The sequence below is a fragment of the Cololabis saira genome, chromosome 24 (genome assembly GCF_033807715.1).
Source record: "Cololabis saira isolate AMF1-May2022 chromosome 24, fColSai1.1, whole genome shotgun sequence".
NCBI lineage: Eukaryota > Metazoa > Chordata > Actinopteri > Beloniformes > Belonidae > Cololabis > Cololabis saira.
Genome location: NC_084610.1, coordinates 10327635 through 10355389, shown reverse-complemented (window position 1 = coordinate 10355389; position 27755 = coordinate 10327635). Strand labels below are relative to the sequence as shown.

General features: G+C 42.5%; 3 protein-coding genes across 4 annotated transcripts in view; all 3 read left to right on the top strand.

Moving 5' to 3' along the window:
• On the top strand, positions 1-5475 carry adamts1 (ADAM metallopeptidase with thrombospondin type 1 motif, 1). Its single transcript, XM_061715580.1, has 8 exons — positions 1-1023; positions 1716-2056; positions 2143-2275; positions 2360-2817; positions 2903-3089; positions 3231-3409; positions 3537-3712; positions 3805-5475. Exons 1-8 carry the CDS (start codon positions 399-401, stop codon positions 4541-4543), a joined length of 2838 nt encoding a protein of 945 aa, XP_061571564.1. The 5' UTR covers positions 1-398; the 3' UTR covers positions 4544-5475.
• Positions 5476-11421: 5946 nt separating this feature from the next.
• On the top strand, positions 11422-24585 carry cyyr1 (cysteine/tyrosine-rich 1). The gene is made up of 4 exons (XM_061715671.1): positions 11422-11789; positions 18489-18585; positions 20278-20438; positions 23361-24585. Exons 1-4 carry the CDS (start codon positions 11717-11719, stop codon positions 23492-23494), a joined length of 465 nt encoding a protein of 154 aa, XP_061571655.1. The 5' UTR covers positions 11422-11716; the 3' UTR covers positions 23495-24585.
• Positions 24586-24811: 226 nt separating this feature from the next.
• The window catches only part of appa (amyloid beta (A4) precursor protein a), a 29269-nt gene continuing 26325 nt past the window's right edge, over positions 24812-27755 (top strand). For both annotated transcript variants that reach the window (XM_061715449.1, XM_061715448.1), the window contains exon 1: positions 24812-24967. In XM_061715449.1, coding sequence (XP_061571433.1) covers positions 24908-24967 — 60 coding nt within the window. In that variant the 5' untranslated portion in view covers positions 24812-24907. The remainder of the gene's footprint in view (positions 24968-27755) is intronic.

Here is a 27755-nt window from a genome sequence, read left to right as displayed (position 1 = left end):
GAGAACAGACTTTCGGAGATAGAAAAACCTGCTCCCGAAAAACCTCAAAGCCGCGCAGAGAAAACGGAGACGTCCGTGCTTTTGGAGAGAAAGAAAGAGAGCAACTGGTTGGAATTTACTGCTGAGATCCAGCTCCTGTGTTCATTTCCACGAAAGGACTTTCCTGCAATAAATCAGAGCTGCTCGTATCATTTAATTGAGTTTTGCACTGGATTAGAGCCATTTATAGAGAAAAAAAAGTGTATATGCTCGTGCGTAATTGTGAGGAGTTTTGGGGGGAGTTTAAACTTTTGTAACTCAGAGTGGAAACCCGTGTAAAGGATTTTTTTTTGTATCTTTAGAGACGTTTTTTTTTTTTTAAATTAACCTCTCCACTTGTGGGACTTGATAGTTGCGTGATGTGGTTTCTACATGTGGGTTTGATCGCCAGCCTGTGCGTGTGCGCAGCGCGCGGCTCCTGGGAGGAGAGCACCGCGGTGCCGCGCAGGCTGGACCCGGCAGCCCGGGCGGAGAGCGAGGCCGGGTCGGGGAGAACTCTCTCCGCGGAGGAGAGGGAGAAGGCTGCGGAGATGAGGGCGTACCAGTTGGACGTATTTGGACAGCAGCTGGTTTTGCAGCTCGAGCCCGACCAGACCTTCCTGGCGCCGGGGTTCGTCTTCCACGTCGTGGGGAGCCCCGAATCCTCCGAACCGATGAGCCATCAGGAAGGCGAGAGCGGCTCCGAGCCGGGCTGCTTCTTCTCCGGCACCGTGAACGGGGAGGTGAACTCCGCCGCCGCGCTCAACCTGTGCCACGGACTCCAGGGAGGATTCTACTTTCGGGGGGAAGAGTACTTTATTCAGCCCCTGAACTCCAGCCACTTGGCGGGCACGGAGGATGATGTCCACACGGTTCGGCGGAGGAGCCGGGCCGGTTCTGCCGAGGAGAGCAGCTCCAAGTGCGGGGTCAACGAGGACGAGGAGAGGGTGCCAAAGAATCTGGGAGAAGAGGCCAGTCACGGAGCCCCTAACGCAGACCAGACAGGTAATAAACAGGCTCCTGCAGGAGCATGCGCGCATTTTACACGCAATCACTCATTTTTATTATAGCTGGAAAACTCAGAATATATATAGAACTTAATCCTCACGACACCTTTAAATAAATCACGTTTTCTGCACTTTTAAAGCACATAAAAGGCATATTTTATTTAAATCCGCGACTCCAGCCGAGGCCAGACTGCTGTCAGCTGGAGCGGTCTGTGCGCACGCCGTGCGCAATGGACCCGGCTACCTTTGACAGCGCTGTCAGAGCAGAAAGCGAAGGCAGGGGGAGGAGAGGAAGGGGGAGAGGGGGAGTAGTGGAAACAGGAGGCGTGACGGGGCGGGAGAGGGGGGAGCGGGGGGGACGGGGCCGCCGGAGCCCGGCAGCGCTGGGACAACTCGCACCGATGCGGTTTAGTCCCGAGAAAGGATTTTCTCCCTTCACTCTTTCCCACTCCTGAAGAAAGTTTTTAACAATGTGGATCCTGAGGAGGAGGAGGAGCCTCAGGTGGTGTGACTGAGTCAGGACGGCCAGGCTTTTCTTTTCTTTTCCTTTTTTTCATACACCTCCAAGAACAAATAGCTTGTTTAGTTGTTACAGACTGAAATATTTGTATTAATTCCCCCTGAAATGTGATATGAGCCACGTGACCTTTGGACCCGGTTTAGTCTGACCTCTCGGTGTTTCCTCCATAGCTCACCACAGGGCCAGGCGCTTCGTCTCCACCCCTCGCTACCTGGAGATCATGCTGGTGGCCGACCAGTCCATGGCTGAGTTCCACGGCGCGGGGCTCAAGCCCTACCTGCTCACCATCATGGCCGTGGCGTCCCGCCTCTACCGCCACCCCAGCATCCACAACTCCATCAGCCTGGCCGTGGTCAAGCTGCTGGTGGTGTACGAGGAGGAGCGCGGGCCCCAGGTGTCGTCCAACGCCGCCATGACCCTCCGCAACTTCTGCCAGTGGCAGCGCCAGCACAACCCCGCCAGCGACCGCCACCCCGAGCACTACGACACGGCGGTGCTCTTCACCAGGACGGTGAGTTGACGCAGAAGCAGTCGTTGTGTCAGTAGTACAGGCTCATGATCGTTCTAGTGCTAACCTTTGCTCGCCATCATCATTAGGACCTGTGCGGCGCCCACTCGTGTGACACCCTGGGCATGGCGGATGTGGGAACGTTGTGCAACCCCGACAAAAGCTGCTCCATTATCGAGGACGACGGACTGCAGGCAGCGTTCACAGTTGCACATGAACTGGGTAAGAAAAGTCTTCAAAATGTCTAAAATCCCGTCCATGTTTATGTGGGAGGAGCTGAAATAACCGTCCCTGTCCGTCCTCCAGGCCACGTCTTCAACATGCCCCACGATGACACCCAGCTGTGCTCCGGGGTCAACGGCCTCCACTGGGGCTCCCACATGATGGCGTCCACCCTGTCCAACCTGGACCAGCAGCAGCCGTGGTCGCCCTGCTCCGCCCTCATGGTCACCTCCTTCCTGGACAACGGCCACGGCCAGTGCCTGCTGGACAAGCCGGTCAAGCCGCAGCCGCTGCCGCTGCCCCTGCCGGGAACGGTCTACGACGCCAACCACCAGTGCCGCCTGACCTTCGGCGAGGACTCGCAGCACTGCCCCGACCTGAGCACCACCTGCGCCGCTCTGTGGTGCACCGTCAACTCGTCCAACGGCCTGCTGGTGTGCCAGACCAAGAACTTCCCCTGGGCCGACGGCACGGCCTGCGGGCGGGACAGCTACTGCCTGGCGGGACAGTGTCTCACCAAGAGCGAGGCCTCCAGACATCAGGTGAGAACCCCGTCCCGATGGACCCGTGTTGTTGTTTACATCCTCTCAAGTCCAACCGAGGTTAACATGTATGTCTTCCTGCTAGACCCCCGTTAATGGCGGCTGGGGCGTCTGGGGTCCCTGGGGCGACTGCTCCCGAACCTGCGGCGGAGGCGTCCAGTACTCCTTCCGCGCCTGTAATAACCCTTTGCCGAAGAACGGAGGCAAATACTGCGAAGGCAAGAGGATCCAGTACCGGTCCTGCAACACAGAAACCTGCCCCGACACCAACGGTGAGAGACGCTCACTTAGATGTAAACAGACGGGACAAATGTTCTGGGGCCGCGGCCTTTTAGCCTCGACGTGAAAGTCTTTCTGTGATGTGCTTCACACACTGGTGATGAAATCTCACCTCCCTCGCTCCTCTTTCCCAGGCCTCTCGTTCCGCGAGGAGCAGTGTCTGGCCCACAACGACATGTCAGCTCAGGTGTCACTGGGTTCAGCCGAGGGCGTCGAGTGGGTGCCCAAGTATGCCGGAGTTTCTCCCAAAGACCGCTGCAAGCTGGTCTGCCGAGCCAAGGGGACTGGATACTTCATCGTCCTCAAACCCAAGGTGAGTTAGGAGCAGTTTAGGAGTGATGAGCCCCGAGAGAGAGGAGTTTCACCTTTTGACCCAAGATTCTCGGATAACTTCCTTCTGAGACTCTGAAGTTAATTTTCCGTCTCTCTGCTGCCCCCAGGTGGCTGATGGGACTCCCTGCAGCCCAGACTCCACCTCGGTCTGCGTCCAAGGCCAGTGCGTCAAGGCTGGCTGCGACCGGGTCATCGGGTCCAACCGGCGCTTTGATAAGTGCGGTATGTGCGGTGGAGACGGATCTACGTGCAAGAAGGTTTCCGGCTCTCTGGAGTACGCCAGGTAAGGACCTGAACCCTGCTGTCAGACCTCGACCGCATGCGTGTTAGATTACGTTCATATCTAAGTTTCTCATCCAACGTCTCCTCCTTCAGGCCCGGTTATCAGGACGTGGTAACTATCCCTGCTGGTGCCACCCACGTGGACGTCAAGCAGCGAGTCCCGGGCAACGCTCGCCACGATAACAGCTACTTGGCGGTGCGTCGCCAGGATGGAACGTACCTGTTGAACGGTGACTACAAGCTGATGACCATGGAGACGGACATCGCCCTGAGAGGGGCGCTGCTGAGATACAGCGGCTCGTCCGCCACCCTGGAGCGGCTCCGCAGCTTCGCCCCGCTCCCCGAGCCCCTCACCGTCCAGGTGCTGTCCGTGGGAGAAGCCCCGCGGCCCCGAGTCAAGTACAGCTACTTCTCCCCGAGACCCATCAACGCCGCCTCGTCCTCCAGGAACGGAGGCCGCCGCACCCCCGTCAACGCCATCCGGGAGGTGGGCGGCGCCGAGTGGACCCTGAGGGAGTGGGGTCCCTGTTCCCAGACCTGCGGCGGGGGCATGCAGCACAGAGACGTGGTGTGTCTGGACCCCGCGGGGCGTCCGTCCAGAGACTGCCCCGAGGAGCTCCGCCCGCTGGCCTCCCGCTCCTGCGGCTCCCAGGACTGCCCCTACTGGCTGCTGGGGCAGTGGTCCGACTGCTCCAAGACCTGCGGCCGAGGCTTCCGCAAGCGTCAGCTGCACTGCCTCGGGCACGACGGGCGCACGCTAGGCCACGACAGCTGCGACCCCACGGACAGGCCGCGACCCCTGCTGGAACTATGCAATCAGAGCGCCTGCTAAGGACCGCACCTCTGACCTCTGACCTCCTGTTGGCCCAGTTTCAAAGAATCTCCAGGTTTCCCGCAAGAGAAGCCGATGAATGTTTACATCCAGAGCTCGAAGGCTCCAGATGAGTCCACAATGACTGTGACTGTAACCGTCATCGTCCATCCTCGTACGCCCGTCAGCGGTGGCACATCTATGTTCCACTAAGGGAAAAGAAAAACACATGGGCATTCCTGGTTTCCCTAAAAGAGCACGCTGCTTCCCACGCTCATGTCATGCTCGTGCGTTAGTGAGAGTCTTAAGTGTGTCTGTGTGTGTGTATCAAGTTTTTAATGCGTGTATATATTTGTCCAAGCTGGGCTGGACACCGTTGAGGTTCGGGGAGAAGTTCCTGCAGAGTATATCAAAACAAAAGAGAGAGAATAGCTCATAATCTTCATGCTCACCCCATCAGGTATGGAAAGTAAGATAGCTTATAATGTTTATGTGCAAACTTCATTTATTTATCACAAACATGAAGCACTTCACCTTTTTATTTTGTTGTTTTTTCAGCCAGTGGCACATTGTAACAGCCAGTTTCTCAAAAAATGCCTCAGTACTTTCTTTTTTAGCCATATCTTGCCCTCACCTTCACGGCCTTAATGAGGGATTTATTCAGACCAAAGAGGAGTGACTGGGTGTGTATCTGTGTGTGTGTGTGTGTGTCTGAGTGTGTGTTATCACCTGAAGAGGGACTTGTCTCCTGCTTCTACTTCATAAGTAAGTCTCTCCTGCCTTCTGCGAAGGCACCTTTTTTTTCACGTTTTCTTTTTTTTTTTCCTTTTGTACAGAATATCCCAACTTTATTTATTTTTGTACAGCCTGTTAAATATAATCATGTTGCTTTTTTAAATATTTTTATTTGTTATTGAGATTACAGAAGGAAGTAGAATATATAGAGTATTTATACAATGTTTATACAATATAAATATATATATATATATATATGTATATATATATATATATATATATATATATATGTATATATATATTTATATATATATGGTCCTAGGTTCATGAAATAAAGCATCACCTTGACTTGTGCAGCTGTCGTCTCCATGGTTTCTTTTTGAAGTTGGGAGCGGTCGTTGACCCCTGACCTGCTGTGACATAAACCATTTCCTTGCCTCGAGGTGCGATAAACACACAACTGACTGACAAACTCGATTGTAAGTGGAAACTTTCACACGGTCCTTTGAAGTGCTGAGGAGTAGCAGAAGTGTCCTCGCCATTCTTCTGATTCACTTTCAACAGCATAACTCTCACTTTAATCATCATTTATTGAGATATAATAATAACCTTGAGTGTATCCAGGAAAATAATCAGGTCTCATAAATTATATTTGCCACATTTGGACTTTTTTTTTTACTCCCACTATCAAGAAATGACCCACAAATGTAACAAAAACAGTGCACAGTGTTTAATTCCCCCCTTGTAGTGTCTATTTTTACGAAAAAATAGTTTTCTTTTTCGACAGCAATTCCAATAAACCCAAACAAACAATAGATGGTCGTCAGATACCACTTTATATAACAGTATTACCAAAAATGTCCAGAGGTTTGCCTGGTTGCCGCCTGGTTGCAGTTCCCAGGTCGCACCACTAGAGGGCACCGTTGAGCTGCTCCAGTAACAGATTCAGTATCTTGGCCCACATCTGGGCTCTGTAATGCACATTATCATTTATTGAATGCTCACTGAATCAGCTGTCCTACTTTTTCCCAGCCTCACTTTGAGATTTAACAAGATAATAGATAACAGCATAACATTTAGGCTTCGTGACTGCTCCTCCTGCTAAATCTGTGTCCTTCATGCAGAATGTGGCTTTAAAAAAAGGTGCATTAGTAGGGCATCCTTTGCCAAAAAGTTAGACAAGGAAAACTACTGCTCCCAGACATGTTAAATTCATTTTATACCCCTTTGAAGTCTGTGAGCTGCGTATTTGCTGAAGAAATTGACGTCGGTCTAAGTCAACCAAGGGAACCAGCTTCGCTCCTCCGAAGTAATTTCCCTAATTAAAGTGAAGTGTTGTGTTAAATTTAGCAACCAAAGGAGCCATTTCCGGTGACAAAACTCCCTAGAAATAACACACAATTTGATCGTTTCATTATGTTATGTCCTCGAATCCTTTCAATCTCTTTCGTCACTGTGGTGATAAGCCTCAACTTTCTGCATCTTTTCCGAGACCAGAGAACAAAGTGGAGTCAGTGAAGGCCACAATCCGTGTGTCACGTCCTGTTGCTCCACATGGGAGGCCATCTCCAGCCCTGCGACACAAAGGAAGTCATTATCTTCTAATTATAGGTGGTTGAGAAGAAGATTGGCCATCCCTGTAATCTGCATAATAACATAATGTGTAAAGGTTTGTTTTTTTTAAGCCTAAACAACTGCTTCAGGGCCAAATGAGAAACATTTTATTCTGACATGTCAAGTGGCTGGAAATCACAGAGAAAAAATAATATCAGAAAATTAGGCCTGCCTTTCTTTGTACCTGTTTGTTTTCATGTGTCTCACACGTCACTTCATCACGGCTTGGAGGAAACATCTGGAAGGCATCATGACTCATCGCTCCTCAGCGTGGGTGGCATTTCCGAGAACTAAATTATCTTCATCCTTTTGCCACCCCATGGTTTGCCCTTAAAAAGTTAGTTTCAACTATAATAAATGCAATCCTGTTTAGAAAGTCTTAAATTTTACCTACATGCATTACTGATGAGGTTTGGGCCTCTGAAATGCTGATGTTTCTTTTCCACATCTTTTCCACAGATCTGAAATAATTAGATTTAAGGAAGTATTTAAGGCGGTACAGATGGACACATAAGTGGTCAGTTGTTGCCACAACAGCCACAACACACCAGTTCCTGGAGTAAAGTTCATGGGGAAGTTATAAAAGTAAAATAGGTAAAACAGAGAAGACAAACTCTTCACCATCAGGATGACACTCAGCACCAGCAATTATTCATCATCATCTGTTGACAGAAGATCATCTTTCATGACTCAATTGTGATCAAATGGAACGGAAATCATTTAATTACACCGAGTACAAATGTCAGGACGTGGAGGATGACTTTGACCCAGATAGTAACTTGTAGTTGGACGTCATCGATAACTGCTGCTGTTACACAGACGATCAACAGGACGGTTCAAGCTGGCAACAATCTCTATGATACATTTCAAAGCAGAAGCTCGTATGCAAACTTCAACAAAACCAAACGTTATCTGAGCCGGTTCAAACATCCGTTCAGTATTATTTCATCTGTGAAACGTGGATCAGTTCTGAGGAGGGAGCTGACTCTGACCTGGAGAGGAAGACTGGAGGGGGGGTGGGGGGGTGGCTATAAATGTGGACGAAAACCTGAAGTATGGTGTGGTGGAAGAAATGACAAGAGTGATGAATGATATATTTGAATGTATATCAGTAGAAATTGATAAGGAAAAGAAAAAGAAAGTAATTATAAGGTGCATCTCTATAACAACACGGTCTAACTTAGAAACCTATAAGGAGTGGTTTGAGGAAACATGCAGCTTCAACTCAGGTCTTCATCCAAATGATCACAAAACAACAAAAGACTTTATCCATACGATGCACAGTCTGAGCCTATTAATAAATGATATCAGCGACCATCTACCAGTTTTTGAAGTGTATGATGGCTGCTACAAGAAAAAGAAACAGGATGTTGGACAACAATTTAAGAGAGTGAAGACAGAGGAGACAATTAATGCATTTAAAGAAGAGCTGATTAAACAGAACTGGGAGTCGGTATTTAACGAATTAACGAATTAACTTTGACAAAGCATATAAAAACGTTTGTGTACCTTTAAATTATTGTACGATAGGACCTGTCCGATAAAGAAATACACTAAAAGAAATAAATATTCAGACACAATGTGTCACAAAGGGAAATGCCTGTAAAAACAAGAACTCTATAAAGAATTCATAAAATATAGAACTGAAGAAACTATGAATAAATATGAAACATAAAATTAAATGGACAACTCTTTTACAGATATCAAAACAGGAATACTATAGCAAATTATTAGACAGGAATACAAATAACATTAAACTTATTTTGAATATATTGAACAATGCCATCAGGAAAAGTTATAGACAAATGAATTATCCACAATATTTTACCAATAATGATGAAGTCATTAACAATATGAATGATGAAGTTCATAATTTCAACAGGTATTTTGTGAGTTTTGGACCAAAGCTGGGAGGAAACATTTGTGATCCTGGATCAGCTGATGGAGCGAGACTTCAATAACTAGAAATCCAAACTCAATGTTTCTCTCAGCTGTGGAGGAGAGAGAAATCACAGTACCGGTAATTAAAAGAAGAAATAAAAAAGAGGTTGCTGCGTATTAATACCAATATGTTTTGCACTACTCCAAATAAAGCAGCATAATCAACCTCCATAGTTGCCTGATTGTTAAAGTTACACATGAGCGTTGGGAGGGTCGTCAATGATGACGTCAGTTTCAGTACTGTGACTTGGATCAAGGTACTTGGATAGATTCTTGATCAATAATGATGGATTTGAGACTTTAGATTACCAGATCACTCCTTGTGGAGAACTATTATTCTGTTTAAACAAAATGAAAGTTTTGAAACCCCGTTAATTAAAAAATATAATCAAAAAATGTTCATATTGGATAGATTTTGACATAAGTACATGACGCGGAGGTGTTAATGGGATAACACTTCCAGCCAATGACATCCCTGATGAATGAGACGGATTCGTGTACTTTTCAAGAAAGTGGGGCGGTTGGTGGCTTCTTGGCTCAATACAGTCTGGGTTTTCTTTCATCTGAATAGAAATCGTGATGTGACAGAGCAGTGTGCACACGCACTTGCACGCACGCACAAACACGTGTATTTTCTTTTTGTCAAAACGAGCAGCTGCAACAATTAACGTCTTCAAAATAAAACGACGGGAAGATAATCAATTCAAACACCATCCGTTTATTACAAACATGTTACTAACACTTCTGTTCACCAGCAGTCAGAAATAAGAGCAGTTTAACTGTGATAAATACTCGCTTTTCTTATTTTGATTAAGCATGTAAGAAGTTCGTGTTGCGCGTGTTAACATCTGGTGTTACGGTAACTGCGGTTAGGAGCTGTTTTCAAAATAAAAGCTTCCTCTGTGGGCTATTTCACTTCTACCAAAGGGAAATGATAATAGTAAAAACAAAAAGAATTAGTATAATATAACTCAGATTGATGTTAGGAAGCAGACTACAGACTTATTTCTCTTTAAACTAATAATAAACCAGCTCAGTGTTTCAGTCACTCAATTTAATCCCATATTTAAGTAAATCTCTGAAATGTCATACAAAACCCATATTACTTAAGTTTTCTTTCCCATCATTGAGAGTAAATGCCTTGAGACATCTTTTATTTCAAGTTAAAAGATACGCTGTCACGACCAAAATATTAGCCTAATAGTACATTTTTAAAGTAGCCTATGTATGTTGTCCTTGAAGTTTAGAAGCCAGATATAAAGCAATATTACGTTTTTAGGCTACATTACATGTACCTTCAAACTTTTATTTATTTATTTAGATAGATAGATAGATAGATAGATAGATAGATAGATAGATAGATAGATAGATAGATAGATAGATAGATAGATAGATAGATAGATAGATAGATAGATAGATAGATAGATAGATAGATAGATAGATAGATAGATAGATAGATAGATAGATAGATAGATAGATAGATAGATAGATAGATAGATAGATAGATTAATGCTGGGTTTATCCCTGCCTTTCACCTAAAGAAAACTGGGATAGATTTCAGCAAATATCTTGACCCTAAATAGGAGTGAGAAGGTGTAGATGATGGATGGATGGATGGATGGATGGATGGATGGATGGATGGATGGATTGATGGATGGATGGATGGATGGATGGATGGATGGATGGATGGATGGATGGATGGATGGATGGATGGATGGATGGATGGATGGATGGATGGATGGATGGATGGATGGATGGATGGATGGATGGATGGATGGATGGAGTTCTGTATTTATACATAGTTCCTTTTATAATAGTCACAATCAGAGCTGTTTATTCCATAGGCACTGATCACACATACAGACCTTTGAATTTAGCACCAATAAAAACCTAAATGGTCCCCCTCGGTCCAGAAGACGCGGCCTGCTTGGTTTCCAAAAATGCCAAATTTCAATTCATCTCACCACAGGACAGTTTTCCATTTTGCTTCCATCCGGAATGGGTTTTGGTCCAGAGAAGTATTTCCATATCATGTTCACATATGACTTCACACGTTGGTGAACTTTATTAAATGCTTTCCATCCCAGAATCAAGCCTGTACTCCAGGCAGGGACCTCTCCAGGCTCTCTGAAACTTTTGATAATATTATGTGCTGTAGTTGAGATTAGAAGTATTTACGATTTTACAATGAAATTATTCCTGGTGAGTAGTTTTATTTTGAAAGCAGTTTTTAATAAGCCTTCCATGCTGATGCTGTTTTAGTTAATGTAGACACGCACTATTAGACAAGACAGCAGGCTGAAGTGAAAATAATATTATTTCCAAGCATTCCCATTGTAATGACGGAGTACCGGTGGGGAATTGAATAAAAGTACTTCAGGAGAGATTTGTTTTTAAAAACAAAGGGGAATTTTGATTAATAGGGCTTTTTTGCGGGCATACATTTGTAAACCACAATTTAGCTGTTCGGGAGTTTTTTTCAAATCAACTTTTCCTAAAGTCCTAGACTGATAAATTCAAAGAATAGGATTAGATTTTTCAATTTGAGTGCTCTTATTTTGAAGGTGGCGACCAGAAGCCGTTTTCCAGCTCGACTTCACGCCAATATCTCCACTGGGAAAAACTGGAGTGGGTTATTTGAGCAGTCGGGGGACGGCTGGGAAGTTGAGTGGAGGAGACGGGAATTTAAAAAAAGGGCAAAACAAAACAAAAAAAACTCAGTACAGCAACAATTCAGAGGTGTGAGTAGGACACGTGGAGTGGAGCCCGCCGGCGCTCACTGAAGATAAAGTTTGGTTTCTGCGTCAAAGCTGCTTCCAGGAGACTCAGACATGTAAGATCCTCAATCAAACGGAAGAAGTGCGTTTTATTCCCGACTTGTTTCATTTGTGAGAGACTGTGAGCATGGAGGAGGCTCGGGGGAGGTGCAGGACCTGGGACTGGCTCAGAAACTCGCTGCTGCTTTGTTTATTCACTGGTGAGTTTCAGCTTTAACACATTTTTTCAAGCTTTAATAAAACCTTTAATAAAAGGTTTGCTTCAGTGGTGCCGTTTCAATAAACTACTGAAGTTAGAAACATGGGGGGAAGACAATGCACAGAAAACAGCTGGAAACTTTTCCTGCTGAGTTCAGTCTCCAGCAGCCTGCTGATTTATTGCTGCGTTCCATTTACCTCGGAAGTCGGAACTCGGAACTGGGAATGACGTCAAGCCGAGTTATCAGCGTTCCAGTTACAAAGTAGGAAAACAAGTTTGTAGTTCGCATATACCTCATGAAAAATGTAAATTACACTATAGCAGCATATATATGCCGAACAATACTTGTATACGACTGATTTAGTGTGACTAAAACTAGAATAAAGTGCTACTAATTTTTACAGAGCTCTCTTCTACTGTTTACAACCGGGGCAGCCATCTTGGAATGTGAACTCGGGGGTGGTGAAAACTCTCCCACTTTCCCAGTGGGAAATCCCACTTCGAGGGGCGTTCCAGTTGAAAATTCCGACTGGGAACTGGGAAATCCCCACTTCCGAGGACAAATGGAACGCGGCATTAGTGTGTGTGTTGGTGTGTGTGAGAGAGAGAGAGAGACAGGTCTTGGGGGGCTGGGTGCTCAGGGGGGCCACAGCCTGTGGAGAGACAGGAGCCAGGACCAGAGGACCACCCAGACAGAGTCCCCCTCAGGAGTTTGCTCGAGGGGAGTGGCACAGATCTGATCCTGGGAGGTGCTGCGTTCAAAGCCCCAGTCCTCATCATGAAGGAAGCAACATAAGATCCTCCTCTGTGGAATGAAACCCCCCCCCCCGAGGAACTTTTCTACCTGTATTTGAACCCAGGGGCGAAAATCCCGGGGGGGGACAGGGGGGACAAGTCCCCCCCATTAGTAAAGCTGTCCCCCCCTAGAATAATTTGAGACAGAATTAATAATTTTGGAAGAATGCAGTAGTATTTAGTAGTGATGCACCAAAATGAAAATTTGTGGCCGAAACCTAAATCGAAAATAATAATAAACAGTAAAATCTCATTACACTTAAAACAAGACTCATCACTGGAAAAAAAAACAACAATTTTCACCTGTTTCAAGTAGATTTTCACTTGATTTCTACTTGATAAGTAGAAAAATCTGCCAGTGGAACAAGATTTATCTTCTTATTACAAGCAAAAAAATCTTGTTCCACTGGCAGATTTTTCTACTTATTTCAAGTGAAAATCTACTTGAAACCGGTGAAAATTGTTGTTTTTTCCAACACACACACTTTACATGCAGAGTTGTTTATTTGAGTTACACTGAAAGAAACCTGAAAAGCAGAAAAGAGGCTCAGAGACAGCATTGAAAACCCGCTGGTGAAAAGGGCTCGTGTCGCGGCAGCAGGTCGAGGCAGAGAGGCACAGCTGTGTGTACAATTCTTTTGAATAACCAGGCTTTTGCCTAAGCAGTTACATAGGGGGGGGATTAGCCACATCAATCACAGATGCATGGCTGCTGGCTGACAGACAGCTCGTACTGTGTGCAGGGCCGTACCCAGGCTTTTTGGAGGCCCTGTGCAAAATTCCCTTTCGGTGGTGTGGAGTATTTTTTTTAGAGATACAGATAGTGATGTCGGAGTCCAAACTGTTTAAGATGATACTTGGAATGGATTCATTAACTAATCTGGGGGGGGGGTTCAGAGGAAAAAGTCCTTTCAGTTAGGCCTGTGTTGAAAAAATCGATTTCCCAGTTCTAAATCGATTCTCATATTAATTCCTAAAAATCGATTCATATGTCTAAAGATCCATTTTTTTATTTTTTATTTTTTTTGGTTGTTGTTTTTTTTCCTTTTATTTATTTGTTGTTTTTTTTTTCATCATTACATTACAACTTTTGGTTATTTTTTTGTTTATCCCCAAAAAAGGAATGTTTTGTTGGACACGAGAATAACTGGTGCCATGTTTTTGCCTTTAAATATGTTTAAATGTATGAAAACATTAAAGTGTTAGGTTATAATTGCATAAATTGTCTATATTTCATTACTTTATATACTGTCTTGGGGTTACATTTGCAAAAAATGCTAAAAACCAAATGCTCAAAAATTAAAAACCAAAATAGACCGAAAATGGAACAAATAAAAACGGAATGTGGGGAAAAATAAAACCGATTTCATCCGTCTCTGTTTCCTCCCTGGATCTGTTTGGTAATTCTGACCCACATGATGTTTCTGAAAGCATTTCTATCAGCATTCTGGGAGCTGATTGGTCCTTACAGCATCATTAGCTGCAATACTTGCTGTTTAATCTCAATATAATACTAGTAGTAATATTTTACATAACTACAGTCATATAATTCATGCAACAGCTCAAAAAACAGTTACCAAACACTAACCCAAATCAATATCGGAATCGGATCGAATCAAATCTTGATAATCGATTCTGAATCTTAAGAATCGGAATCGAATCGATTCTTGACATTTGAATCGATCCCCAGCCCTACTTTCAGCACCGTGAACAGACCAATGATCAGTAACCTGATCAAACTGTACTAAGATAGATTTAGCAACAAGGAAATACTCATGTTTTTATCTCACAATTGAATCATAGGATGTCGTCCAGCCCCCCTTTTGAAACAACAATGCTATGAAGTTCCCAGCATTGAATGCTACTGCTCCATAATTAGTAACCTAGGCAACCAAGCAGTACGTTTACATCCTTTAACAGAAAGTTGAATTGTTGCCTTAATCAGACCGATATTGAAGTTTTAAAAGCCATGTATACACCTTAGCCAATAGCTTGTTTTGCCTGCTAAATACCTCACGTATTTTTGCACATGTAAATATTATCAGTTTTTTTTGTGTTTACTATTTTTTTCTCTTGTACATTACTCATTTTCTACATTTTATATTGCTCTTTTTTATTATTTAGCTATTTATTGGTTATTTCTATTTTAATATTTTGTATAAACCGTTGAGCGTGTGTGTGTTTGGCTGCTGCACGATTGAATTTCTCTTCTGGGAGATCAATAAAGTCTCCTATTCTATTCTATTTAGATGTGCATGTAACCACACTGACTGATGGCAGGTTGGCTATTGCTCCAGTTAGTGAATCTGGAAGGGTCAGCAAACGGTCTGAGTGGAAGTTCTGTCCGCCGGAGGACCCGGCTGCTCCAGCATCAGCCCAGATGTCTTTGGTTAACCCTGCTGGCAGCCCTTCGACTGGGGGGGTGACGTTAGTGAGGTGTAGAGGGCTGTTTAGCAATGTTTGGTCCCGGCCAGAGGCCCCAAACGGGTCTTGAGCATGATTCAGGGGTCTTTGATCATGGAGCCCGGCCCCCCATTGGTCAATCGTTGAACTGCGGTTTTTCTTACTTCCACATTGACCTCAGCTGTGGAACCACCCTCTCCCCCCAAAAAAAACAAAAAACAGATGTTGCCCCTTGGAAGACCTGTGGTAGCTACTAAACAAGCACCAAGTGTTGATGTGCACCTTATTTATGAGTCTATAAACTCAGATTTTCTGCGTATTCCTCACAAATTCACAAGCTTTCTTCTGTTTTCCTCTTGTATGCAACCAAAGCATCTTCAATTATGTTTAATAAAACCATCAAAACTCAATGGTGAGTAGTTTATTCACTCCAAACCAGGTAATACAAATAAGTGGCATTTTTAAAATCCTCTACATTTCAGACGTTTGCTTGAAACTCCCACCAAGTTGACAGAACGAAGCAAATCTCTCAAATGAGTTTGGCCGACGTTCATTACTGATGTCATCGTTAGGAAAGTGTTGCTTTTTTTTCCAGTTTTGTGTCACAGATTCATGAGATATCTTGGGATTGTGTGCAGCCTACAGCGTCTGATTCAGCAGGTGGGACACGTGGGCTGCTGTGCTTCATCAGAATGCACATTCAGAGATAATTAATGCTGTTTCTTTTTTATTCCTAATATCATCTTTGCATTATTTCCTGCTATGAGGAGAGCTGCGGTGAATTTGTGTGGGTCCATCTCTCTTGAACAGGGAGGGATGAAGTATAAATAAGTGTTCCGGTGTGGACTGTTGTGTTTTAAAAACAGGATTTGGCCTCAACTGAAAATTCACTCTGCAAGCCACTTGCTCATGTGATGAAAAACCACTGCTTGACTCCACTTGTGACTGTTATTTAAATTAAAATAAGAGGATATGGGAGGAGAAGTAGCTGTTTTTGTGTCAAGGATAATCTTGTTGTTTAAAACTTCCTGCTTGAATTAGTTCAAACCTGTTAAACCAGCGTCATGTTGAACAAGGACACGTTACAGGGCTGGCATTGTCTGATTGTTGTGTGACTGAAAACTGATACCCAAATAAGCCACTTACCTGTCGCTTTTGTCGTTATTTGATCTGTCCACCATCACGCTCTTCCACTTTTACATTTACGTTGGAGAGACGGTAGCATAGCAGAAAACACGGCCTCTCTCCCAAGTTTCCAGTCGCAAGAACAAGGGGGGTTAAGTAGAGTTGTAGGTCTCGAGACCACTTTTTTGTGGTCTTGGTCTTGACTCGGATAACTGAGATACCGTTGCACCAAGGTGTTAGAATCTTGTATCACCAGTTCTTCCTCTTGTTAATGTACGGTTTTGTAAACTATTTGTGTTTTGCATTTGATTTAATGTTTTGGTGCATCTGCATGTGTGTCTGTATTTAATTACAGTTTTGTGTTTATAACAGCCATGTGGGTCAAAGACGTATAAGGCCTTTGAGTAGCCCATTTTTAAAATACTTAAAATAAAGATAATTTTGGCCATTTTCCAAACATTTGAAATGTAATGTACACATGCATGTATGTGAAAACTTCAAACAATGGTATTTTAGTGTTTTTAAACCTTTAAACCGTTATTTGGGGCGACCGTAATTCTCAAATCTCAAAATTAATAGATTTCCATAACCAAATTTATATTTTAATAAGTATCAGTAATTAAATTAACTGTTCAAGAAAGAGACACATGTTTCCTTTCATTTTTTGAAAACCATTTTTAAATGCATTCTATCCATAATGGCAGTGTCACCCTCTTACTTACTCTAAAATTCATAAAACTGATTTAAAATGTGTACAAGGTGTATCCACTTATGCATGCTATACCAATAATTTATATTTGAACCAAAACTGATAGACATTCAATTTTGAATTTGATACAGAATTGCCATTTGTTGGTTACCCCACATGACAGGTGGTCACCCCACATGATGCTTTCAAGTTTAATCAAATATAACAGGCTAACAGTTAGCTATATGATCTAAGCTAGCTACTTCTCACCACAAATCACTAACAAATTTACCTTCAAAATATAGATTTGCAAATAAAACTAATTATTTACAGTTTTAGGGTGGTCACCCCACATGATATCAAAATGTGACGTATACACTGCAGCAGTTAGAAAGAGGATTTATTTGTAAAGGAGAGAGAGACTACTGACCTGCAGGTTGTCTCTCTGGGACCCTCATGGAGTAACTGGCTGATGCAACATCCTCTCTGAGATGATTGTCAATATAAAAGTCCCTCAATTGTATTTTTTTCATGGTCACCCCAGATGATAATTCAGACAATGAACATATTCGGACAAGATTAGTTTGTGTATTATGATTGAAATGTGTGTACAAATGTTCCATAACTTTGTCAATAAATCTAAAACAAGTTTGAAAGTATGCCCAATAGGGCAAGCATTATTTTTAAATAGTTTTAATGTGATTTAAAACCAGTTGTCCAAACCAAAGTCAAGGCCGGACGGTCACCCCAAATAATGTTTTCACACTTCAGATGGCAGAAAATTACCAATAACTAACATGTTTAAATAAAATAAGAGTGGGCACATGTAGAAGGAACGTAGTAGACATACATGTTATATTTTTTATTCATTTTTATGTTTATTATTAGGTAAAAAGTTCCATCGGACAGAAAAAGTAAGCGTCACGTCTTTGACCCATGTCTGAATAAATATATGGCATCATTGGACTTTAAATAGTATCTGCGTATTATTGTGATGGATTAAGCATCAGGTCTATTCCAGTGATGCTGATATACAGTGTAATCTGGCTACTATAATGGTAAATAATGCAATTTCAAGTCGGTAATTGTGCATCTTTAATATTTAAAATTACTGTTTCATCTACAAATTAAGTACAATTGAAATCAGTAACATTTACTATTCATGACTTTTCTGAGGTGGAGGGGGGTGTTGGAGGCTGGTTATTCTGCTAGAAGACTTTGGGACTAGTTAATAGTCGTGTCAATCCTTAAAAGCACTGGAGTCAATCCTCCAATAGTGTAGAAATAGCGGTAGTGCAGTCGCCACACATATCTGATCTCAGCTGATTGATGAAAACATTTATAGTGAGTTCAACATCATCATCCACTTCTCTGTGTTATTGTGCTGCAGTTGAATACAAGCTCATATGGAAACTAAGCAGCTGATCCAGGATGGAGCTGATGTTCTACAACTCACACAAGATGATGAAATAACTAGGTTTTGTTTTGGTCTTGAGCTGAACTAGTCTTGGTCTTGGTCTCGGTTTAGGTGGTCTTTCTTGACTACAAGTCTGGGGTTAAGTTCAAAGCACAGGTATGAACGAGTCACTTAGTGGCAGAGATGGATTCAGAAACATAATTATGATGCAACTGTAAAACCCGGTTAAGGAAAATGTGATTATTTAACTCTGCTTGGATGTGTGTTTGCAGGAAGCGACGGCCAGTGTGAAGGCTGCATAGAGTACTGCTGTGATGGATCCCCACCCTTCTGCTGCTCCTACTACACCTACGTGGGGGACGTCCTCTCGTAAGTTGACGCATTAAGAAAATGAACTTTAACTCTGTTATTCTTGTTTATTCCCAGGTGTATTATGTCGTTCTCTTCATTAAAACCACACAAAAGGCTGAATCCTTTTCCCGCTCTCGCTGGAAAAAGACTCGCTCTCCTTTTGAGCCGATCACAAATCACCGGTGCTGAGGGTGACAAATCTGCCGGCCAGACACTTTGAGGATAAAAGAGCATCTGACTCGAGGTGTCGGAGAGGCTTCCCAGGCTTTAACAGCGGCGGTTGCTAGGAAGCCTCAATTATCTTTTGCTGGAAATGAGAGAAGAGGGTGCACGAAGTGACGTGCGCTCTGAACCCGAAAACATCACAAAAGTGGTAAACAGGAGTGCTTTCTGGACAGTCTGTTCCAGGTTTGGCCAAAATTGTTTTTTTTAATAATCTCCAGGGACGATGTTGGATTTGATTTTTCTGGCTATAAGATTGAAAATGGGCAGCGCTCATTCACATACCAGCTGTCCTTTTAGAGGCCAGAAGGTGCTGAACACCATGTGACCTTTCGGTCTCTCCCTGCCATCCCGCTGCACGTCCACTCATGGCACTTTTCCACTAGAACCTACTCGGCTCTACTCATCTCACTTCGGCTCGACTCAACTTGGACGTTAGAAACAGCCCGACTCAGCCGCTTAGAACCTCGGCAGAGTAGTTACAGAAAAAGTATCTACTCAGCACGGTGGAAAAGCACCAAACCGGGTGGAGGCGAGCTGAGCCGGGCTGAGTAGGTACTAGTCGAAAAGTGCCATTAGTCACCAGGTCTCTGTTTCCTTAACATGAGGTTGTGATCATTCAGGTCGCCGTCCAAAGTAGGGCTGGGTGATATGGACCAAAAGTCATATATCGATATTTTCTAGCTGAATGGCGATACTCGATATATATCAATATTTTTCTGTGCCATAATTGGGGTTTCCCCCAAAGCATTATAGCATAGCATCTCTGTTAGCTTCATTTTTTTCAGAGGAAAACCCTTAAAAAAACTGTCAGTTTTAATACAAAGCCTCGTGCCAAATGTCACACAGGTACCTTTATTAACAGATGTCTGCACAATATCAAAATGTATAAAACAAATGAAATAAAAATGAACTGCCTGCATATATAGAATAAAATAAAACAAATATCCCTTTCCTGCATAACAATTAAATTAAAATACCCTGTGCAATTAATACAATGTAGACAGTAACAGGCAGACTTTTCCACTGAGGTTGACAGTTGTGCAAATGACAAAACATTTGTGCAAATCTCAAATAAAACATTCAAGTCAATTTGTCACAAAATAAGCTATATCAAAATCGTAAAAAAAAAAAAAAAAATATATATATATTTTTAATAATCGATATAAACGATATTGTCTCGTACCATATCGCGTTTGAAAATATATCGATATATATTATTATATATTTGCTCAATATTTTGACATGAATGACTCTGGCAAGTCAGACTTTTCTGCTCTCTGAAGCGGCAATGCCTGAGTCAGGGATGACTCTCACAAACTCCTCTGCAGAGAACGTGAGCGACAGTCACAAGATGTGCAAACATGACACAAGATACCTCGGTTTATCTCTCCGTGACGGCGGCGTCAGACGGATGATGATGGCCTTCGCGCGGGAGACCGGCTGCATCTCTTCACACTCCGCTAAGTGTCTGGCCGTGTGTTTCAGGGGCACTGCCATCTCCGGCATCGTGTTCGGCGTGGTGTTTCTGATGGGGGCGGTGGCGGCCCTGTTCCTGTGCATGTGCATGTGCGTGAAGAGCGGGCGTGGCGCACGGGTGGGCGTGTTCAACACCTCCTACGTCAACACTGTGAGCCAGGGCTATCCAGGTGGGTCAGCACACACACACACACACACACCAAAGCAGCAAGGATGCTGAGTAAAAGACAGGATTGAATAAGCTCATTATTTACATTTGGTGATGAGAAACATATAAATAATCAGCAACATGTCTTAATCGTTGGGATATAAAGACTTGCAAAGGAACAGAGGTGTCAAAAGTATTCACATTCATTACTCAGGTAGAAGTATAAATACTAGAGTTTAAAAATACTCCTGTAGAAGTTGAAGTATCATCTCAAGTTTTTTTACTCAAGTAAAAGTATAAAAGTACTGGTTTCAAAACTACTTAAAGTATAAAAGTAAAAGTAATGTAAGGGGGAAAAAAGCCATTAAGGACAAAAGCCATTGAAAATGAATGCATCTTAGTATGATGCAAATATATTAAAGAACCATATATGTGTACTATTGAGCATTAACATGTGTTTCAGAGAGAAGGAGATATGATGACTAGTTGTCTATAAGTATTGTAATGGTGCAAAAAGTCAAACTTCAGAGGCATGTTATCATTTATCCTAACCTTTATTGGAATGTACATCCAAGTTTAGTTGCAGGAATCTGAGGGAACGGATGTAAGAACAAAACTGGACAAGAACATCTGAAACAACCACAACCAAATTCACTCTATCCGGATGGAGCAATTTAACTGGATAGTTTTTTTTTAAAGGCCGAAATGAAATAGAGTAACAAGGCTGTTTTTAGAATGTAAGGAGTAAAAAGTACAGATAATTGTGTGAAAATGTAAGGAGTAAAAGTAAAAAGTCGTCTGAAAAATAATTACTCCAGTGAAGTATAGATAACCAAAATTTCTACTTAAGTAAGGTAACAACGTATTTGTATTTGTTACTTGACACCTCTGCAAAGGAAGTAGTACTAAAAGGAAACACCTGCAGGAACATCTAACCACTAATTAAGTTAAGTTAACTGGCAACAGATCAGTGACATAATTGGCTATAAAAACAGTTTCTTGGAGGTGGAGATGAGCAGCGGTTCACCAGTTTGCAAGAACCTGTCTACAACTGTGTGAAATTACTTCAGGATGTTCCTCCATGTAATATCTCAAAGACTTTGAGTGTCTCATACATGTGTACGGTACATGATATCATCAGAGAATGTGGGGAAATCTCTTTATGCATGGGACACGGCTGAAAATCGACAATGAATGTCGTGATGTTCGGGTCATGTGACCATGAGCCAGAAACGCAGCCGTTGTTTCTGAACCAAAGCGCTTCTTCTTGTCCACCGTGGACATTGTGTCCTCCAGAACGAAGATGAGAGGGACGATCTGGCTTATTATCAGTGCTCAGTTCAAGAACATGCATCTCTGGTAGTGTGGAGGTGTTTTAGTGCCTGTGGGCATCTTAAAGCTATACACAGGGTTTTTCTGTGCTTGTACTCACATATATGTCTGCTAAACCACATACAGTAAGTTATTATTATTATTATTATTATTATATTATTAATAATAATATGTCTTTAACATCGACCTCTGTCACCAAATTGGAGATCTAAAAAAAATATCTAACATGATATTTAAGGGAAAAATAAATGAACCTTTGCATAACAATGGTTTGTAACTATTCTTTTTTTTTAAGTTATTTTTTATTGGACTAAAGCTTTTCCAACTTATTTGCAATTCTCTTTTAAGTAGACCATAAAATTGGGGGAAATCTACAAGATCATAACTGAACTGACTACTTGGCACCATAACATGCATCCACAGTTCAAAACGTAAATGTTGACAGCTGGATGGTCATGCTATGTCTGTCTCGAAACCAGACGTGACACGTGATCTCAAAAGTGCACGGAGAGTTCTGGAAAAGTAAGGAATTTCATCTTGGGAAAAAAACGCTTTTTAGTAACTGGTGAAGAAGCAACTTCTAGTTTGCTGTTCTTCCAGTCTGATCTCTTCTCTTGTCATACTTTTCCATGCAGAAGTGCTCTTCACATAAGAAGCCACAGGCATTTCCCCCTTTTATGTAAATGCTAGTCGATTTCTGAAAATCTAATGATTTTGTTTTTCCCCCCACAAAGATTCTCACAGATTTTCTCAGTGTAACTTCATCTTTGCAAAGGCAGCAATTGTAAAGAAATTAGGTATAATATTGTCCAGGCTCCACCTTTCAGCTAGGAGTGTCTAGAGACAACCATGAGTTCTCCCCAGTCCCCTTTGTCTCATTTTACCCTTTTGTTTTCCTTTTTTTCCTCCTTCTTCAACTCACTACTTTGCGTGTCTCCCTGCTCGGGGGAGGAACACAGCCTCGGAGTTTCCACATTGTCCTCAGAGATGCATTGTTGGCACGTCGGCGCTGGTGTTTTGTGTCACTCTCCAGCTTTAAGAATGCTCCTTTCTCCTCTCTTCTGTCTGAGGCTCATCATTTATTTATCACGTTTCATAACGCTCCGTGTGTTGCCTTCATGCTACTCTAACCGGAGCGCTTTTCACGCTGCCCGGATCGCATTTCATGAAGACGATGCACGAGATGTTGCAATATGAATGCTTGTGTTCTGTATGTAGAAACATGGGAATTACTGTGCTTTGAGCTAAAGATGAGCTGCAGGTGGACTTCTTTTAAATGACTCTCAAACTCAACTTCCATGTATTTAATACAAAGATATTGGATTTAACTTTTTTATTTAATAATTATGATAATGATGCATTTAGATTTAGTAACCTAGTCTAATGTAGTCAATGAAAGGAATTGCAGCCTTTTCCAACAGTGGCGGACCTTTTAACCTCAAATGCAGTTTCTACATTCGGCCACTAGATGGTGCTGTTGTCTCAATTAACTAAATGGGCCTCAATCACATTAAACGTGGAAGAAATCTGAAACTTTTAATTATAAAAGAACAAAAATACATCTTTTAAAGCTGCAGTACTAATGTTTTTTTGTTTTTTCTTGCCAATTCAGGTCCTCCACCTCCATACACCTATGATTATGAGATGTACCCACCATCCTCGCGCCCCCCACCCTACACCCCAACTCCGCCCCGGCTGGACAACTACTCCCCGCCACCACCCTACCCCGGCTACACCCGAAAGTGAATCCCGCCAGTGCAGGACGAGCGCTGTGACCACCTCAGCGGCAGCTCTCACGGCCCGGATTCGGAGGCCCGGAGATGATTGTACACTTTGTGCTGTTCGTCTTTGAGTACAGAGCACCAAAATATCCACATTAAAACTTAAATAGTGTCAGTGCTGAACACCTGAAATGAACGCCACTGCATCTCTGCGCCAGAGCATGTGGTTGGAAAGTAAATGATTTGACAAAATGTGGGTCAGGAGACGTCCAAAGAGCTCCACATCATGTCTGATGGACTTAACCGTTGGCTGCCCCGCGGGCCCTCAGCTGGTACTCTGCGCTGGCTAATAACCCATATCCTTATTTGTACCGTCTGTGCAGATCAAAGGTAGCGTGCACTTTGAAGGTGAAGATTATCTTTGTCAGCATGGAAGGGAGGCTCATACCACCGGGGGACAAATGTTCCTTCTGGACACAGTATTGACCACTTTATTTTTATGTTAGGAGAGTTAAATACCCCCCCCATCCAATTTTAAACTGTTATAAAAGTTTATGATCAAGTCATTTTAACGCAAGTCAAGTCGTCTACTGGTGGTCCGCTGATGCAAAGACTAGAACTGGATTGTGTGTGTGTGTGTGTGTGTGTGTGTGTGTGTGTGTGTGTGTGTACACTGTGTATAATATATATATGTGTACACTGTGTATAATATATATATGTATACACTGTGTATAATATATATATATATATATATATACTGTGTATAATATACAGTACAGAACAAAAGTTTGGACATTCAAACAAATGGGGAAGTGTCCAAACTTTTGGTCTGTACTGTATGTGTGTGATATTTTTATATATATATATATATATATATATATATATATTACACACACACACACACACACATCAATGCCATGAACAACATGAAAGGACTGTAATATTTTTTTTTTAACCTTACTTGAAATGATATGGAGGATAAAACATGAACTGGGTCATGTAAGTGAATTGCAGTTGGTGGCAAATCAAAGTTTTTTTTTTAAATGACAATTGTGATATGAGTGTAATGGGATTTGACCCTATAAATGTATTTTTCTTTTTTAATTTTGCGGTTTCAGTGCCTGTGTTTTAAATTAAAAATGTTTTAAGTACAAAAATCTCACTCAAGTCTCTTATTTATAAGTAATAAATACATAAAGATACCGGGTAAACGCGTGTTGGTGAGAGTGTAAACACTGTAGATTAAAATAAATAAATAGATAAAGCGCGTGGGCTGCGCGAGCGGGGCTGCGCGGTGCTAATCCCCTCAGGTCACGTGACCAGCAGCTGTGCAGCTTCACGATCAGACGACTGGAGTCAGCGACGCTGCTGCTGCTGCACACACTCTCTCCCCGATCAGGAGCACCGCCGCCGCCAGGAGCGACCAAACACACACGACATGGGCCGTCGAGTAGCTCTACTGCTGCTGCTTGCTGCCGTTTCGGCCATGGCTCTGGAGGTAAGGAATATCACATTTTAAAATGTGTATTTTCATCCCGACCATATCGTTTCCCGCAGATTCGTCAAGCGCAGAATTAGACCGGAAACTGAACTGCCGGACTTTCAGACCTAAAGCATGATGTTTGTAATTTATTTTAACTAGAAATGGTCATTCAAAGATTTATAGCAAGCAAGTGGCGGGCTGTTTTTTTGTAAACTTGATATCAGTGGAGTTGTTAGTATCACGATTTGAAAGCGATGATGTGGAATTAAATTGTTTAAAGTTTTATTTTGGAGGTTTTAACCGGAAGTCTCGTCTGAGAGTCGGCGCTGTTCGCGTGTTCTTGGTTATTTCTAACACACTTTAGCTGCTGTTTAGGAAGATTTTGCGTAAATAGTGGGAAATAATTTATTAAAGTTATTAGCATTTAATAACACTGGTGTGATGAAACCTCTTCTGAGGAAGAGGATATATAGGGGTCTATTTTTTACTATGGGTATATTTCATTAGGGTTGGCGACTTTCCTTTTTCTTTCATTTAAAAAAAAAAAAAAAGGAAAAATAAATAAATAATTTGTACCAGCGTACTGAATGGAGGGGGAAAGTGAAAAGAGAGATTGTCCACACCCTCGGTTTAAAGCTGTTCCCACATCCTTCTCTTTGTGATTCCCCGAGAGTTAAATGTTCTGCTGTGATTTAAACACGTCCTAAACCTCAAAAACACCACCGACCTGGAAACCAGCGATACTGTCATTAAAAAAGACGATTGTTTCACTGGAGTTACACCCTGAACACCCTCGTATGTGAAAGTAATCAGAGAGAAACATACGTGTATTGTCTCTTTCATATCCCGGAGGGATAACGCTGGGAGTGGGCGTGTTTTGGGAAATGCAAATAAAGGAATATTTTGTTAAGAACTGACTTGATTTGGGTTGTTTTTGGTTTTAAAAGAGGAATAAGTCGTGAGGGTGGCAGGTATCCCGGGGAACAGACGTTATTGTCGCCCTGCACATATCTGTTAGGTGGTAATAGCGAGGTAAGATGGCGGCGGCACTGCAGCATTTATGGAGGCAGAGACCATCATCTCCGCCTCTCACGGCTTTATTAACACACTTCCCACTAAAACATACCCTTCCCACTTCAGCATAAGTTGCTTTTAACGTTTTATTTTAATTACATGGCGCTGTGTCGTCAAAGAGAGTCGTGACATTAGTGTACGCCGCACAAAAAAAAAAAAAAAAAAAAATCCCCCCAAAATTTACTACGTCATTTACTTGATTTTGTGCTATGTGTTGCTGAAATGTGAAAAGTCTCATCTGTTTCACACATTTTATTTATTTTCAGCTACAACTGGTGGCTTGAAACATGCCTCTAGCAAGTAAAAAGACAATTCTAATACAAAGCAAGTCTCCAAATTGGGAGATTTATAACTGATGTGCAGCTAATTGTAGTTCAGGTAAAGCATCATTATGGAAATAATTAAATAAGACATTCATTTAACGCTCTGTTAATGGTCATTAATGTGGTTGAGGAATATCTGCAGTTCAAAATGATCTGGTCTGGTTTTAACAGTCACAGTTGATTTAACCTGCATGGTTTTAATTGTGTATTATATTCAGCTCAAGTCCATTGTTTTTTTTTTTTGCCATTTTGGCCCTTTTTTTTTATATAGCTGGTTTTCCCTCCCATTTAATGAATGAGCAAAAATGTGACAGCTGATCTTCATTAGCCTGTAATCAGTGTGCTGATTAGCTGGGCATTGTTTGGGCACTGACCTTGTTTTTAATCCATTACTTGGGTCGCATCAGGCCGTCTACGCTCTCCCAGTCAAGCACATTTTAAACATCAAAGAAGTGATGAAACGTGACTAAAAGAAGCCGTTTTAACTATTTGGAAATAATACCAGGAAGAATAATCTGACTCGAGTGAAATGTTTCAAGTTTTTGATCTTGTCAGGACTTGATTATTGCTGTCATCTTTGGCGTATACAATCACATTTGTAGGAAGCTGCTTTTCCTGCCGGGCCCGCCCTGCACAGGCAGGCGGTGGCGAGAAGCACGAGAGCTGGATACCAGCTTTTGTGTGTTTTTGTAAATCCTTGGGAAACGGCTCTTGGATGGGTGCAGTCGGTCTGGGTGCACGCTGCAGTCTCTCAGCTCGAGGCAGACCAGACCTCCGCTCTTATTAGACAGCCTTAATGCCATTATGCCTGTTGGCGCTGCCGGTATTTCTCCCTTTGGCACCTTTTCTGCTGCTCATGCTGCAGTGTCAGGTCTTTGGAGCAGAATTGCACTTGACACCGTCATATTTCTTCTTGCTTTCCTTTTTTTTCGCTCTGCACTTACCTTCACCCGCATTGCTTATCTTAGTTCATATTTGTGCAATGCAGAAGGCTCTTTGACAGCCTTCAGAGAATGAGTTTGAACCTCTTACTGAACCCAGGGTTTCAGTCCACTAGACAGAAAAAGCCACAGCAATATTGCTGTGAGATTTTCCCCTCGACCGATGAACTAACCTGGTAACAGAGAAGCTGCTGCTCTTTTTCTGAGACTAAAAGGCTGTATCTTGAATTCAACATCTGGATCTGAAATGTTCGTCTTTTTTTCTTTTTACTTTTACATGGTTTTAGTGGAAACAACATGTTTAAATCACTCAATTAAATATTTATCTGGCTTCAGCTTCTCAGGTTGAGGTATATTCTGGCTTTCTAAATCATTGGGGATTGTTTTTGTGGACATTATGTTGACTAATAGTATAAAATAATTGGTTGTAATCACTTACCAGTCACTGCTGTGATTTGGACATAT